We start from the raw sequence: 17,554 nt of genomic DNA, 5'->3' as shown, positions 1-17,554 counted from the left end.
TGTTGTAAAAAGGCTAAAAAAAAAGCCAATTACATTTTTTTATTTCTTTAGTTTATTACATGGAGTATAGGCAGTGTCATCAATAATCCATTCATTCATTATTTAGTTTACATATTATTATAATGTTGTTGTTGTTATTCTTTTTTTTTTTTTCACTTGAGCATGATTCATTCAAAAAAAAAATTGTCACAAATGAGTCACGAAATGAGCTTGTGTTAAGTAATTAATTTTAAAAGTTATTAAAAAAATTCTGACTGACTAATTTGTTTTAAAAATAAATAAATAAAAATAATCTACCCTAAAAATGAGTCAAGTTTGATTTAAAAATATCCTCATTTCGTGTACTCACAAACTAAAGAGGAAAAAATTATATCATGGCTGAGTAATAATTACTATTTTGATTTGAAAGAAAAAATTTGTTTTTTTCAATTAATTATATTCATATAAAAATTATTCAATACAGATAAATAAAAAGTATAATTATTTTTTGTTTTTTAAATATTATTAATTTATAATTTTCAAATTTACGCTCTCTGGAAGATCATTCTTTTATTTAATACATTCACACAGTGTTAAATAAAATTTACGACATTCAATAATTAATTATAATTACATAGTAACTATATCGACAATTTTTTTAGATGAATTAATTCAATTTCTTTCGTTTCTTTAAGCACAATTAATTAGTTAATTTATTAACTCAAAAAATTGTACATTCAGTCGATTTATTTTATCGGCACGAGATGTTTATTTATACAAGTACAAAATCATTTTTATTTTTGAGTAAAAAAAAAAAATCAACATTATAAGTTTATAATTAATTTGACTTTTTTTTGCAAATAATTGGTATTATTGATTTTTAGTTTTTTATCATAATTAAATGCTAGACGTAATTACGAATATACTAAGCGTTTTATTAATCATGATTTTATTTAAAAAATTAAAGCCAATAAAGTAAAAAATTTCGATCGGGAATTTTTCATTGTTTTCGAATAATTGTTGAGATAGAAAAAAAAAAAAAAAACAAAGAAAATAGAGAGGGAATAAAGTGACTTTGATTTCCACTTTTGATCACAAATTGTTTTTTTTTTTTTTTTTAAATTTATTTTTCATAAAACTATTGAGTAAAATTTTGTAAATATTTTAAATTAATTTTTAAAAAAATTCCAATGACTATTTATTATGTTTTTTTATATTAATTTTATTTATCATTAATTATTTTTTTTATTTATGTCAATGTAAAAAAATTGGCATCAATAATAAATTTTTTATTTTGTTCTCGTGTCACTCAAAAAGAGAAATACTGTTATTTCCATTTTGCATATTTATTTTATTATTTTTTTTTTTATCTTTGTTACTAATAATGACTTAGAATAATTTATATATTTATATGCCTATATAATATTTATATTTTTAAATACGTCTTCTTAAATGATAAAGAAAAAAAAAACCTATTTTTTATTCTTCAATAATATAATTTAAAAATTTTAAAAAACAAAAAAAAAAAACCTATTTCTTAAAGTAAAAAAAAAAAATCTACAAAAATTATTTAAATTTGCAAGAAAAAAAAATTGCTTTTTGTTTTTTTTTTTTTTTGATTCTTGTTGCGTTGTTTTTTAAATAAAAAAAAATATTATTATTATTATTTTCTGTCTCTTTGAATTTATTTACCTTTGAACCATATTTGTAACATCTTTTATAGTATTTTGAACGTCACTGAGTAGTCTTGTATTCTCTGTGATATTTCTTGTACCAGCAGCTCTAAGTTGTCGTCCTTGTAATTCTAATCTTCCTGTTAAATCACGATATTGAAATCTAGCATGTGCTGGTATACCAATACCACAATCATTATTATTAATATTTTGTAATAAACCATGTAATAATCCAACTTTATCTGATAATTGTAACCAATTTGTCATAACAATTGTTGGATTACCTTTTAAATTTGTTATTGTTAAATCAATGGCATTTGATAATTCAATAATATCATTTTTTTTATGTTTAACAGTACTATTATTACTATGTTGTTTATTTAATATTGTTTCATCATAATCATTCGTTGTCGTCGTTGTTGTTGTTGGTGTTATTTGTTTATCACAAATTGGTGTTGCATAAATTGTCGATGTAAATAATTTATTATTTGTTGTTATATTTTTAATTGGTTTTGCTGGTACAATTGGTTTTTCATTATTATCATTGATAACTGGTGATTGTGATGATGATGATGTACTTGGTAAATTTACATTTTTATTTGTTGTTGATGATGATAATAATAATGAACGTGTTGTTGATGAATAAATATGATCCTCTGGACTATCATCACCAGTATCAATATTATCATTATTATTTTTATTAAAATTACGTACGTTTAATTTTGGACTTAATTGTTGATTATTATTATCACTAACACCAGATGTACATTCTTTATTTTCCCATAATTTTTTTAAACTACTTATACTTCCAGTACTTTTTCTTTTATCATCATTATCATCATTTTCCGATACAACAATATCATTTGTATCATCATTTTTTTTATTATTTTTATCATCATTTTTATCTGTATTATCAACTTTTCTTAATCTTGATTTAAAATCAATTATTGTATTTTCATTATTTGTATCATCTTTTAGTTGATTACAACGATTTATTGTTTTATCAATTTTTTTTAATTTAATATTCATTTCAGTTATTGGTGATGTTGTATATTTATCATTTGTATTAAATTCTTGTGGTGGTTCAATTGTTTTTAAATTTAACATTGCATATTCATTACCATAATTATAGATTGATTTTTTATTTTTTTTTTTATCAATATTTAAATTTTCACATAATTCTGATAATAATTGTGATGCTGGATCTAATTGTTGGGTTGTCGTCGTCGTTGTTGTTGTTGTAGTCGTTGTTGTTGACGTTGTAGATGTTGTTGATGATGATGATGATAATGATGATGACGGTATTGATGTTGAATTATTATTTACATTTGATGATTTACATTTTTTATTTGTATTATTTGTTGTTTTTAAATCACTTGTTGAATTATGACGTATTTCATTGATTAATTTTAACTCTAACATTTCTTTCATTCCTGGTTTTTTATTAAATGTATCATTATTATCATTATTTGCAGGTAATGGTGGTGGTGGTGGTAACGGTGGTGGTGGTGATTCAACTGGTGATGATGATGATATACATGTACCATCATATTTTGAATCTTTTATTGGTCTAAATACTGATCTTTTTTCATCAATATATTTAATTAAATTAATTGAATCATTTTGTAAATCACGACGACGTAAATTAACACCAAATCTTGATGATGCTTCTTTAACTGATGGTTCACGTGTTTTAACATCATTTAGCTTATCATCATCATCAACATCTTCATCGTCTTTATTATTATTATCATGTAATTTTTTATTTTTATTTTTTTTACATGTTATTGGTGAATTTTTTAATTTAACACTTGTATTATCATTTTTATTAAAGCTTTTTTCATAATTTGGTAATTGATTTTCATCAGTTGTTGTTGATGCTGATGATGATGATGATACTGATGATGATGATGATGCTGCTGATGAGGATGAAGATGATGAAGATGATGATAATGGTGGTGGTGGAGGTGGAGGTGGTAAATCTAATGGTGGAGGTGGTGGAAATTCTAAATCAGCAAGTGTTGGTTGTACTGATCTTGATGGACTTGCTGTACGAAATGCTGAATTATTTGTTGTTCTAAATGTACGTAAATTAATATTATTATTATCTTGATTATTTTATTACGATTAATAGCACAACGATTACGTGGTGAATTTGGTGGTTGATAAGTATTAACAACACCACTTGATGAATTACTACGTGTCATTTGTGATTGATTACGTAAATTATTATTTTGACGTGGTGATAATGAACGATGTTGTAATGTTTCTTGATTTTCTCTTGGTAAATCATGTATTACTGATGGTAATTGTGCTTGATCACGTTGTTGTGATTGTTGTTGTATATTTTCACTAACTAATGGTGTATCATGTGATGATGAATTGCCACTTTGACGTAATGATTCTAAATATGCACCAATACGTAAACCTTTTGGCATTGTTCCATAACGATTTATGGCACGTTTAACATTTTGCACTTCCAGGGCACCCACGTGGACCAGCTGAGAACAACCAAAAAAAAAAAAACCATCAATATTATTATTCAACTTTAAATATATATTTTTAAATTTTTAAATAAAAGAAAATAAATTCTTTATACTATTTCAACTATTCAAGCAGTGCTAGATGCATTTAACGATTAAATTTTTACCATTAATTATCTTGTTTAATTATAATAAAAATAATAAAAATTATTTTTAAATAAAATTTATAACATCGCGCAACTACTGGCTACCACCTTGATTATTATTTTTTAAAAAATAATATAGTTATTGGTATGTCGACATTAGTTTGTTGGATATTTTATGCTTTTTTTTTTGTTTTGTTTTTTAATCATTAGTATACCTTCTGTGGGAGTACGTCTTTGGATGGATTATGTTGAGTTTTTAATTGTTTCTGATTTAGTACTGACTCCGGTGATGCTGATGATTGATATGATGTTGATACATTTTGCTCAGTAATCTGCTGGTTTCCATCACCATCATCATCCTGATCACCACATCCTGATGGTACTGATTGTGTTGCCATTGTCACAAGTTCTCGTGTGATACCTGGGGTATTTTTTTTTTCATTCAATAAAATCGTAATTTTTTGTTTTATTTCTTCTAAAATTTTGACTATGTTTTTTTTTTTTATTTCTACAATTATTTATTTAAAAAAAAAATTCTTTTATCAATCAAATTATTGATGCTTTTTGTTAATTTATAAATTGAATTATTTTTTTTTTTTCTGTTAGAGGTGGTGGCAAGCGCTGATTAATAATTAAACGCGACAAAAATATTTATCGATTATTCGTATTGTCAAGGTCATTCTCCGTGAATCTAATAGAAATGATAAGCAAATAAATAAATAAATAAATAAATATTATAATTAATAATTTAAATAAAAGAAAAAAAAAAAAACTGAAAATATTAATCAATGGATTATCATTTATCAGTTTAAATAAAATAATAAAAAATAAATAAAAAATTTGTTCAAATACAGATGATTAATGGCTAGTAAACTCACGTAACACTGCTTGAACTCTGTAAAAAATTGATAATAAACTAAGAGTCAAGTAACCATATAAAATCAATGATAGTTATATGTAAAAAAAAAAAAGTTCTTTTCATTTACGACTAATTCATAATATCATCATAATAATAAATAATTAATGATTTGATTTAAATATCAATTTTCTCATTGTTTTACAAACAATGTATTTAATAATTAACTACGATTCTATTAATTGATACCATGCAATTTTTATTAATATCAATATTTACATAAATCTTTTATTTGTAAATATAAATTTTTGTTTTTTAAAATTACAGGGTAAATAAATATTGGATTAGTGTTTAAAAAAAAAAACAAAAAACTACTGTGCAATTATATTAAGTAGATTCTAGGAGAATGACCCACGTTGATATATAAAAATTTATTATTTTTTCTTTGTTTCGTTTCATTGAACTATATAGAAATTTCTAAGACAAATAATTTTTTTACAATAGATTTATTTATTTAAAAGGATATAGAAAAAATTGTCATTAAGATAATAATAATTAATTTATAAAAATATAAAAATTTTGCTATATATGAAATAATTAACACGTGCATTAATAAATAATTAATGCTTAATTGTGACTTGTGTTTGAAATACCTTGAAAAGTGTTATCAATACCATTTAGATCGTTGCCATCATCCAAATTAACAGCACCGACATTATCAATTATTTGTTGATCTTGTTCATGATATGCAGAGTCACGAAATGAACTGCATGAAGACAACAAACTGCAATAAATTAATTAAAATGAATTATTGATTTTCTGTGTTTTAATTAATTTGTATATTTGTATGTTTTTTTTTTTTAACTAAAAAATACTGAACCTTGTTCTTTTTGGTGGTGCTGGTGCTTGTTTTCCTTTTTTATTTGTTGATCTACGCATTTGAACAATACTACTTCCTTTATTTGCAAGTCCACCCATAAATGTACTTAATTTTGTGACAGTACTTGGTCCATCTATTAAATTATAAAATAATAATTATTAAAATATGATTTAATACTTATTTATTATTATATTATTACCTTGAGTTAAACCAGACGTTGATAATTGATCAGAAACGAGAACAAGTCCATGAATATTTCCAGTGCTTCCAACTTGTGATTTTTTATATGATAAAATAAGAGCATCACTACCACTACCACTAGCATTACCATTGCCACTACTATTACCACCACCTCCACCACCACTTCCACCACTTCCACCACCACTAGCACTAGTACAACTACTACCCTGTAATTGTTTTTCAACTTCTTCAGTTATACTTGATTCTTGAAACATATTTTCAAGTGAATGATGAATATCTTTAAATGTTGGTCTATCAATAGCTGACCATTGCCAACATTGTCTCATTAAATCATAAACTTTTGGTGGACATCCTGGTGGACATTCCATTCTATAACCTTTTTCTAACATATGATAAACATCAGTTAAATCAACACCAGGATATGGACTCATTCCATATGTTGCTATTTCCCATAATAATATACCAAATGCCCATACATCAGATTTTGTTGAAAATTTATTATAAGCAAGACCTTCTGGTGCTGTCCATTTTATTGGAAATTTAGCACCAGCATGTGCTGTATATGTATCATCTCTCATTAATCTTGCTAATCCAAAATCAGCAACTTTAACTTGATGATTTTCACCAACTAAACAATTACGTGCTGCTAAATCACGATGTATAAAATTTCTACTTTCAAGATAATTCATACCACTTGCAATTTGTGTTGCCATATGCATTAATACAACAGCATTTATTTGATTTTTTATTTCGTACGTAAAATCAAGTAAATTACCTTTACTCATAAATTCAGTTATAATATAAAATGGTGGTTCACGTGTACATACACCAAGTAATTGGACTAGATTTTTATGTTTCATTTCTTTCATAATTGATGCTTCTTCAAGAAAATCTTTTAATGCCATTGTATCTTCTTTTAATGTTTTAACAGCAACAGTCATATTATAACGTTTCCATACTGCTTCATAAACATCACCATATTGTCCACCACCAAGTTTATGACGCATTACAATATCAGTACGATTTATTTCCCATTCATCTGGTTCTACATTAATAAAAATAAATAAATAAATTATTTAATTAATAATTAACAAATTATCATTAATAAATCAATAGAAATATAATTTATTTTTACCTGGACTTAATGGAAATACTGTTGGTTTATTATGTTTTGGTGCTGGATATAGTAATTGTGTAATAAGTCCATCAGCAAGCATTGAATGATGATGTACAAGTTCAGCAAGTGTATTAAATTTACTCTCAGCCGTTACAAACATCTAGATAATTTAAAAACAATATTTAATTATTTATATTTAATGTATATATGTATAATTATGAAGCTTAATTAACCTTTCCATCACTGTCTTCATTGATTCTATAATGATAAACTCTACCCTCATAACGTAGTGATATACTTCTTTGTCCAGGACTACTTTCTGATTCACGTACAAGAAAACTTCCATTAATACCAGAACTTAATAAATATTCAGCAGCATTTCTTGCTATTCTTCCATGATACCAAGAATGTTTTTCTAATGAATTAACTGGTGTTACATAATTTGATGGTACCCAACCAACTTGTCCAGCACTTGAATGTGCCTCACACCATTCACCACTTTTATTGTAACTCAATATTCGTACTTGTTCACCTGAATCAACATATTTTTTATACAAAAAAAAAAAAAATTAATTTAAAAAATAATACTTTACATATCACTTGTAAATATATATTTATTGCAAAAAAAAAATTAGTATTTTAATTTTTTAAATTTAAATAAAATACTAAAAAAAAAAAAATATATAAATTAATAAATTATAATAAAAATAAATTAATGAAAATTTAATGATGATAATAATATTTAGGATAATGTATGTTATTATTTTTTTTTCAAATTAAAAGTAAAAAAAAAAATACATTTAGAATAGAAATTTTTTATTTTTTTGAATAATTAAGTTATTGATTTGATTTTGTTATATATCGATGAATATAGTTTGGGACAACAATGAATTTTACCTTTTTTAAGACTAAGTTGATTTTCACCACCAGCCTGAAAGTCATAAAGTGCAACAAATAATTGTGGATCATCTTCTTCTTGTGCCAAAAGATTTTCTTTGCTTGTCCATCTATTTGCTGCTTCAAGAAGATTTCCACTACCACTACCACTACTACCACCAACACCACCACCACAACAACACCACCACCAACAACACCACTACTACCACCAACAACACCACCACCACCACCAACACCACCAGTATTATGTTGTGAAAAATTTGATTGTTGTGATTGACTTGTACCACTTGGTGGATCACCCTCAGGTAATGCAGGGATATGTGGCAGAGGTCTACTTTGTAAAAGTGCTTCTGTAAAAAAATAAAACAAAAGAAAAATAAATAAAAAAATAAAAAATTATTAATAAAATAATAAATTATCATTTAAAAAAATCATCTATTTAATTAAAAATTTTTTAACTGTTTTTTCTTTTTTTTTATTTTATTTATAAAAATAATAAAAAAACAATGATATGTAATTTTTTTTTTTTTCATTTATTTATTAATTAACTTAATAAATAATGTATAATAAAAAAAAAACATATCGTGCACTTGAAATGTATTTTTTTTTGGGTTGTAATGAGAAATGCAATTTTATATTTTTTTAAAGGTATTTTGGAAAAATCAATAACGCATGGATACCCACATTCATCTTTGGTATAAAGAGTAGGGAAAAAAAAATGGTATAAAGAAAATGAGTCAGAAAGGATAAAATAAAAAAAATATATAAAAATTATATCTATATATTTCAAGTGAGTGAAAAAAAAGAGGGTAAATGACAAATAAAAAAAAGATAATAAACATAATTTTTTGTATAAAAAAATAATGAGCAAAAGTAAAATAAAGACTTTAAAAAAACAAAAAAAAAAAATGTTTTTCTCACCACTGTGCTCGGTGAAGATGTTGGATCCAATGAGTCTTGATTCTTTTGGATTTCTTGGTTGTTTTCTTGTTTGTCTCACTGTTGAGCCGGTTGATATGACTCTATCCTTAGTTTGTTGAGCACCCATAGTTTAACAATTACCATATCACTCCAACAAATAAATAAAACAAAAAAAAAAAAAAAACAATAACAAGTAACTTTAAATAGTTACTATTTCATTTTCCCACATTAACACAATTTCATCAGACACTTTTATAACAATTCTATATATAATTCTATTATTATTTTTTAATTTTTTTCAATACATTTGTCTCATGCACCGGTTACAAGTCTGGCATTCCCCTCAACGACAAGAATCACCTTCTCCCCCCCAACCCCCCCTGAGCCACGTTCAATTTCCGGCACCCTGATTACATTTATCAAGTCCCTCACAAACAAAACTATCATTCAACAAGGAAGTAAACCAATAATAATGATAATTAATCAAAAAAAAAAAAAAATTCACAAATTTACTCCAAAAAAAAAAAATAATGTAAAAATTAACAAAAAATAACGTTGCACCCAGTTGTCGATTATGTTTATCACTTAATAAAATTAAATTAAAAACAAATATTTAAAAAAAATTACGCACTATTGTAGAATTTCTTTTTGCAATTAAAAAAAAATATTTATATTTGACATTTTTTAATTTTTTTTTTTTGTTGTTTATTGTAACTTGATGTAAATGTTTTTGATATTTGTTTATTATTAATGTGTTATCAGTTATTTAAGACACATGTCAAATGAGATATATATTTGATGTTAATGTTACAGCCATACTTGACAGTTTTTTTATTTTTATTTTTTTTTGACGTTAGTTATTTGGCCTCCCAAGTGACACACTACAGGGGCGAGGAAATCAGAGGAAACTGACTTGTGTCTCTCTGCTTGTCTCAGTGGGGGTTTGTGTATACATATATGTATATATGATTTTTTTATATATCTGCAAGTGTATCAAAACCCCTCCCAACCCTCTTTCGATTACTTGATACTTGATCGAGGGAGTCCTTGCTTTTCACTCTTATGAATAAAAAAAAAAAAAAAAAAACACAGAAACAAGCAAGAACAAGTCTAAACTTGAAGAGCAGCTTGGAGCAGCTATCTTTTTATTTTTCACAATTTATGTTTGAAGAGTGATTTATATATGTACATTATGATGCATTAATGATCCTTTTAGTAATTTTAAAAAATTGACTAAAAAATAATATGGCTTCTGAAAAAAAAAAAATAATACACAATGACAAGTCGCGATTACTCAAAAAAATAATATTATGAAAATATATTGAGAGAAAAAAATTAATCACCAACAATGTAATTATAGATAAATTTATATGTAAATTATTTTTTTTTATTATTCACAATTTTTTACTGATCATTTCTATGATATAAAAACAATAAACCATTGAAAGAATTATATTTATTTATTTTTTTTTCTTTGCTATTCAACATACTCCTTTTTTTTTATCTCAAACGCCATTTTGATATAAATACACCGGTAATTAACTGTTATTTACAAAATTGTTAATTTTACTGCAATTTTAGATTACCCTTTTTTTTTTTTTTAATACGCATTGCGCAGTGTCATGAGTAGATTAAACAAAACTTGTACTTGTACTTTGCGCTATCTAGAGGAAAACTCGCGAGGTTCAGGAAAAATCGAAATGTACATCTGTGTTGATCTGTGTACATCTTTTCCTTAAAATGTGTGTACATAGTGCTAATAGGTTATAAACATTTTTCGCACGTGGATCAACTGAAATAAATAAATAAATAAATAAATAAATAAAAAAGTTATGCATTCATAAACAAATTGTATGTAAATAAGTGATTGTTAATATTTAAAATTTAAAAAAAATGCAGTTAAAAGAACCTCCAACTCCTAGCCAAGGTCAACGATACAAGAGATTTGGTGATGAATTGGTTGTGAAGAGAAAAGGTGGTGGAAGTATCATCGATCGTCGTCCACTATTTTCTAGTGATGGAGAGTATGTTTTAATTAATTAATAATCTATTTAAAATAATTGTAATATTAAAATTAATATAGATAAATTATTAATGTTGTTGTTATTGTTTATAGAATTTTATACGTTGTTTGGAAAAATGTAATACGAGCAAATAGTACAAAAACAGGTGATTTTGTACGTGAATTTGAACCTGTTGATAATAAAATAATAGCAATTACATTTAATTCAGATAATTTTAATACAATTATTGGTTGTACCGAGAATGGAGAACTTGTTAATTGGGATTCTCGTAATGGATTAATTGTTAAAAAATTAAAATTTAAAACTCATGCTGATGCTAAAATAAAAACATTTCATGTTGTTAATTATCAACGTGCAAATGGTCATCAAGTATGTCAAGCTTTGCTAACATATATTGTTGAAGCTCATAATGACATTCAGCTAGTGCTTTGTGATCTTGATACAGGTGATGCTACAAAGTCAACTTGTATCAAACACATTGCTGATTATTATGTAGATATTATTGGTAACAATGGTAATAATTTGGTGGCAATTGGTCAAGATGTTGATTTACATATTCTTCGTTTGAATCAAAATTTAACTGGTATATGGCATAAAATTGGTTTAACTGGACGTAAAATAACATGTGTTGCTGGACATCCTGAAGAGACATGTGTTGCAACTGGTGATTCAAGTGGACGTGCTGTTGTATGGTTTGATTTATTTAAAAAACATCCAGCACAAGGAGTATATCATTGGCATACATTGCCTGTAACTGAAATTGCATTTTCAAAATCTGGTGAACATTTATATACTGGTGGTAGTGAATGTGTACTTGTTAAATGGTCAATTGGTAAACCAAATAATAAAACATTTTTACCACGTTTACCAGCACCAATAAAACATTTAACAATTGCACCAGAAAATCGTTATGTTGCAATATCAACATTAGATAATGGTATTATTTGTTATTAATCCAGAAAAAAAATTAACATCTGTTATACAAAATTTTACATGGGGTGTAACAACATCTAAAAAAAATTTATTTCCTGCTGGTTTAGTACTTGATCCAAGAACTGGTAGTTTAGTATTAAATAGTAGAACTGGACATGTACAATTTTTTGATACAAATACTAAAAGTCTTTTACATAATATTGATATAACAACACAAAATTTAATAACACAAGGAAGAAATATGATTATTGTTAATACAGAAGTAACTAAAATTGCATTAAGTAGTGATGGTACATGGATGGCAACTGTTGAAGAAAGAAATGATGGTATATCAAGTCCAGAAGTTAGACTTAAATTTTGGAAATATATTATGGAAAAACAAATATATTCATTAAATACATGTATTGAATTACCACATGAAAATGGAATAACATCATTAAAATTTAGATCAAATACATCACTTGATAGTGATAATTTTATGGTTGTAACAACTGGTAAAGATGATCAATTTAAATTATGGGATTTAGTTGAGCCAGAATCAATGTATAAAACAACAAAATATTGGCAATGTTGTGGAATTGGTGATTATCGTAATTTACCATCAATGGATGCTGATTTTTCAATTGATGGTTCACTTCTTGGTGTTGGTTTTGGTTCATCATTAACAATATGGAATCCTGTTACAAATATACTCAAATGTAGTTTGACTCACAGTCGTTATTCACAAACATTAAAACGTATTGAATTTGGTAAACATGAAGCTTGTCATTTAGTTGTTGTTGGATCATCTGAACATATTGTTGTTTGGAATTTATTAACTTTAACAATTTCTTGGAGTGTACCATTAAAATTAGCTAATTTAACTTCTGATATTAGCTCAGTATACATGGTTGCATTTACAGAAGATAATAATTGTAAGTAAAAATAATATAACATTATTCTATCATCAACACAAGTACTTCATAATAATGATATTAATAATTGTTATTGTTTTTTTTTTTTAAATAATTTTTAGTATATGTATTTACACCTCAATCATCAGAGCCTATTTATACAAGAAAAAATCTTTTAAAAGATGAAAGTACAGTGATGGGTGCTTGCTTTGTGCCAAATACATCAGAAAAAAATACATACAATCCACATGTTTGGCAATTAAAATCACAATTATTTTTCTTGGATTCAAATCAAGAACTTTTAACACTTGAAGCAGAATCTGAAGCTGCTGTGTCATTGGAAAATCTTACTGTCAATGGAAATATACCATTAACTGCATTCAGTAGCCTAATTGCTGATGAGTCAAATACAAATGTAGAAAAAAATGATTATTTTTCACATGATCAATTTGAAAAATCTGAAAAAAATGGTTGATGAGGTAAGATTATTAAACAAAATTTATTTATTTTATTTATTAATTAATTAATCGGCTAAAAAAAGCATCATAAAAGGGTAGCGAAAAAAATTGAACAATTTTTTTTTTAAATCATTTATTTATTTAAGTATTATATTATTGTTATTTTTTTTTATTAACTGTATTAATCACATCGCGCTAGTATTATTTTTAATGCCATTAAATCAACAATACAATTAACAAACACCAATTTTCATATGATGATAGAAATTTAACACAACTTGATAAACTATATTATGAATTATTTAATGATATTTTTTTGACACATAATATTTCAATAAATACATGAGTATATAATATATATATTTAAATGAGTGTCAATTGTCATTGACTGACATACGCGATGAGATATACATGGAAGCTCATGACTTCCTTTAACATAAGCAAAATGATTTATTTCAGTCAGCTTTATATTACTAATATTAATATTATTATTTAAACTTTTCGGATGGAAATTGATATTTAGTTTATCATTTGGATTAGCCTGATTAGTCGAGGGATCAATTTAATGATAATCAAACTCTGGGTAGTTAAGTAGACACTTGGCGGATTGCTGGTGTGATAACTAGTATCCACCCGCTTTCTGATAGGTCAGTGTTTGCGTGATAGACGATAATTTCTGCATCGACGAACTAGATCGAATTTCCTATAACGAAGGCAATGCCATTGTGGAATCGACCTCATATTTTCAGCAGCCTGAAATAAAATTAAATAATTAAAAATAGACAAATATATTTTAGTATTTTATTAAATTAACAGACTAGTTAACAAATTGAAAAAACAAAATTATATATATACTTGAAGCTTCTATTAATTATTTTTTGTTTTAAAAATAAATATTACTTACTGCTTCTGGATCACTGGCGGGAAAACCATGTGCCATTTTATTAATGAATATAATTGATAAAAATAATACAAGACAAAATATACTGAGCTTCATTCGAATTAAAAATTATTTAAACAAATTTTAGATAAGTTATTAATTATATTACAAAATTAAATAATGAAGAAAAGAAAACAAAAAAAAAAAAAGGATATTTTTTAAATATTATTTTGTTGTTTGCTTGAACAATATTCAACTGCTACTGAACTTTTAGATGACTCGGGATGATTTAATATAAAGCATATTCTCCCCTCTTTTGATGCGTGATTTTTTCTCCTACAAAATTATAGTCATACATGCACCACGACATGTGGAAACTTCATAAAACACGTGGGTGGTAATTTATATTTTCATCATTATTATTTGATTGTTTTTTCTTTAACGATTTTATTTTTATACTTATCAAAGATTTTTTAAAATTCATATTCACGTACTCTTTTATATCAAGCATAAAAAAATGAACACATGAAACAAAAAAAAAAAAAAAAAATTCCATGGGTCTTTTAAATAAATCAAGTTAACACTTGTTCCACTTGCTAAATAAAATTATCACCAAGTTTTTACCCAATTGAAATTATATTTTAATGTTTTTATTCTGTATGGTGACTTAAACTCTGAAAGGGTCACTGTACTCACGCAATTGCACTGACATAATCTCATGTATGATTAATCCCTGTCATATGACGTTTATTTTATTTTATTTTTCAAGATAAGTCTTAATAATTTTATGAATTTTTAATACTCGGTATATAAAGTTTTGAATTGTCAACTTGAATATATAAATAAAAATAATAATGAAAGTTTAAAACAATAGCTTGAAAATTCTATTATCTATGTTTATTCTGACATGAATAAAATGTATTTATAGTAACTAAACAATATTATTTTGTTTGACTTGAATGAATCAAGATAACAAGTAAAATTGGAAACAAAAAAATTTATTATAAATTGTATTAAAACTATTTATATTAATTTATATTTTTATACTTTTTTTTATAGTTATTGACAGTGTCATCACATACCTTACCACCAATAAGAATGATATGTTCGCGATTTATCATGTCGTTGAGGGCAACAAACAGTCGAGAGGCTGAATTACGTCGACAAATTTCATCGTAAGTATTTAAAAAACAAATTATATCATCAAATATAATTTTTTTCGTTGAAAAAATATATTACTAACTTGTTCTATTTCTTTGTTTTTTTACAGTAATAATGATGATTCAAATAATGACTCAGTTGCAGTTGTAAAAAAAGAATTTAAAAATGAAAATAAAAAACCACAATTTCAAGAAGAATTTGAAAAAAATCCAGAATTCGTCAGTTTTAACTGGAAATTTTTAGCTGAAATATACTCAGATAAATAATGTGTAATTTTTTTTTTAATTGACCAATAAATGATTCATTGTTTTTCTGAAAATATAATAATAAAAAAAATTTAAAAATTTATTTGAAACATTTATAAGTACGCATTTTAAATTTATTAATTTATTTACAGCAAAAGAAATGACGACGGGGGATGGAAGGCAGGAAACCGGAAACCGGAATTTATAGGGAGATCACGGACAATAAATTTTCAACAAATACTTAAAAGTATTTTTATGAATTTTACATTTATTATTAGTATTTTCATTATTTTTAAAATTCAAATACAAATAATCATTGAAATTTTTTTCAAATAAATAAATTATATTTTATTGATTTTTTTTTTTTAGTAATAAAGTCCTGGTTACTTAGTTTATTTAAATATTAAAAGGACAGTTGATTGAGTATTAATTTAAACAATTAATTTTATATTTTTAATATTTATGAAATTGATGGAAAATAATTTTAAAGACTGGTAGGATGTTTAAGCTTGTTATTTCTTTGGTCAAATTATTCCATAACTTTGAGCTGGTAACAACAGGAAAATTTATATATTTAATTAAATAATTCTTTTTTCTTTGAAATAATATTTGTTGATGTTGAAATGTTCCAGTTAATTCTTGAGCTAACATTATTAAATATATTATCGAAATAATCATCTGGTAAATATAATTTTTTAATTGACGTATTATTAAATGAATTATCTTGAATTTCAATTAATTCATTATTTGATATATCTAATATTTTTGTATCAATACCATTGAATGATTTATTTTCAATTATTTTTAATTTATTATGACTCAAATTAACCCATCTAAGTTTATGCATTTTGGAAAATGTATTTTCTTTTATATGAAAAATTTGATTATTTTCCAAATCTAATAAAGTCAATGTTTCATAAATACCAACAAAAATATCACCACTAATATTTGTTAAATTATTATTATGCAATGAAAGTTTTGTTATTTTTGTATGTAAAAAAACATTATTTTCAATTCTATTAATATTATTATAACTGACATCTAGCTCCATGAGATTTTTAAGGCTTTCAAATATATTATTTTCAATTGTTGTTAATTTATTATATCTCAATGATAAAATTTTCATATTATCAAGACCATAAAATGTATTTTCTTCAAGTTTATGTAAATTATTTTCATTGAGTATCAAACTATGAAGATTTATTAATTTTTTAAATGATTTTTTTTCAATTGATGAAATATTGCACAGTGGTAATTTTAAATCAACAAGACCATTTGTAATATTATCAAATGTATCATGTTTTATATACTCCAAACTGCTATTATAAATCTCAAGATAATCTAGTAAATCAAGTTTTGCAAATGCATTCTTAAGACTATCACTGTTATCATTTATTGTCAGATATAATTTTTTTATTGTTTTATTAACTGCTTGAAATAAATTTGGTTTTAGTGATATTTTACCAGTGTGAATATCAAACACTTCAAGATTTGGAAAACGTTTAAAATAATCTGGTTTAATATTTAACAACGAGCCTATTTTTCCTTTGATTCTTAATTTTTTCCAAGGTTTTATCTCAACATTATTATTTCTAAAAACTGATGAATTTTCTTTTGTTGTTATTATTAATGGTGAATTATTTTTTCGTTGGATTTCGACAGTACTTGGATTGTTTTTATCTTCAACATGATGATTAGTTAAATCATGATAATTACCACCATTATTATCATCATCATTGTCGTCATAATTATCATCATCATCATCAGCATTATGATATTTCATTCTGACATTACCAAGTTCTAAAAT

At 24.9% G+C, this 17,554-nt stretch overlaps 2 protein-coding genes and 1 long non-coding RNA gene across 3 annotated transcripts; 1 reads left to right on the top strand and 2 right to left on the bottom strand.

The window, feature by feature from the left end:
- Window positions 1–283: 283 nt before the first annotated feature.
- Window positions 284–10,405, bottom strand: LOC122857056 (tyrosine-protein kinase Abl-like). Its single transcript, XM_044159033.1, is given in 12 exon segments — window positions 284–3,465; window positions 3,592–3,770; window positions 3,773–4,153; window positions 4,497–4,702; window positions 5,791–5,921; window positions 6,018–6,150; window positions 6,217–7,263; window positions 7,354–7,495; window positions 7,569–7,867; window positions 8,233–8,384; window positions 8,480–8,582; window positions 9,154–10,405. Coding segments are annotated over 12 exon segments (4,698 nt in total). The 5' UTR covers window positions 9,281–10,405; the 3' UTR covers window positions 284–1,667.
- Window positions 10,406–10,894: 489 nt separating this feature from the next.
- On the top strand, window positions 10,895–15,987 carry LOC122857039 (WD repeat-containing protein 75-like). Its single transcript, XM_044159015.1, is given in 8 exon segments — window positions 10,895–11,177; window positions 11,270–12,122; window positions 12,124–13,024; window positions 13,126–13,468; window positions 13,470–13,482; window positions 15,401–15,516; window positions 15,612–15,771; window positions 15,900–15,987. Coding segments are annotated over 7 exon segments (2,514 nt in total). The 5' UTR covers window positions 10,895–11,046; the 3' UTR covers window positions 15,769–15,771; window positions 15,900–15,987.
- On the bottom strand, window positions 14,095–15,060 carry LOC122857057. Its single transcript, XR_006374172.1, has 2 exons — window positions 14,366–15,060; window positions 14,095–14,214 (listed from the first exon to the last, which is right to left on the bottom strand). It is a non-coding gene; the product is annotated as an uncharacterized LOC122857057 (long non-coding RNA).
- Window positions 15,988–17,554: the final 1,567 nt, after the last annotated feature.

Source organism: Aphidius gifuensis, linkage group LG5, assembly GCF_014905175.1.
Source record: "Aphidius gifuensis isolate YNYX2018 linkage group LG5, ASM1490517v1, whole genome shotgun sequence".
In the NCBI taxonomy this organism is placed as follows: Eukaryota; Metazoa; Arthropoda; class Insecta; order Hymenoptera; family Braconidae; genus Aphidius; species Aphidius gifuensis.
This window is presented reverse-complemented; position numbering and strand designations above follow the sequence as displayed.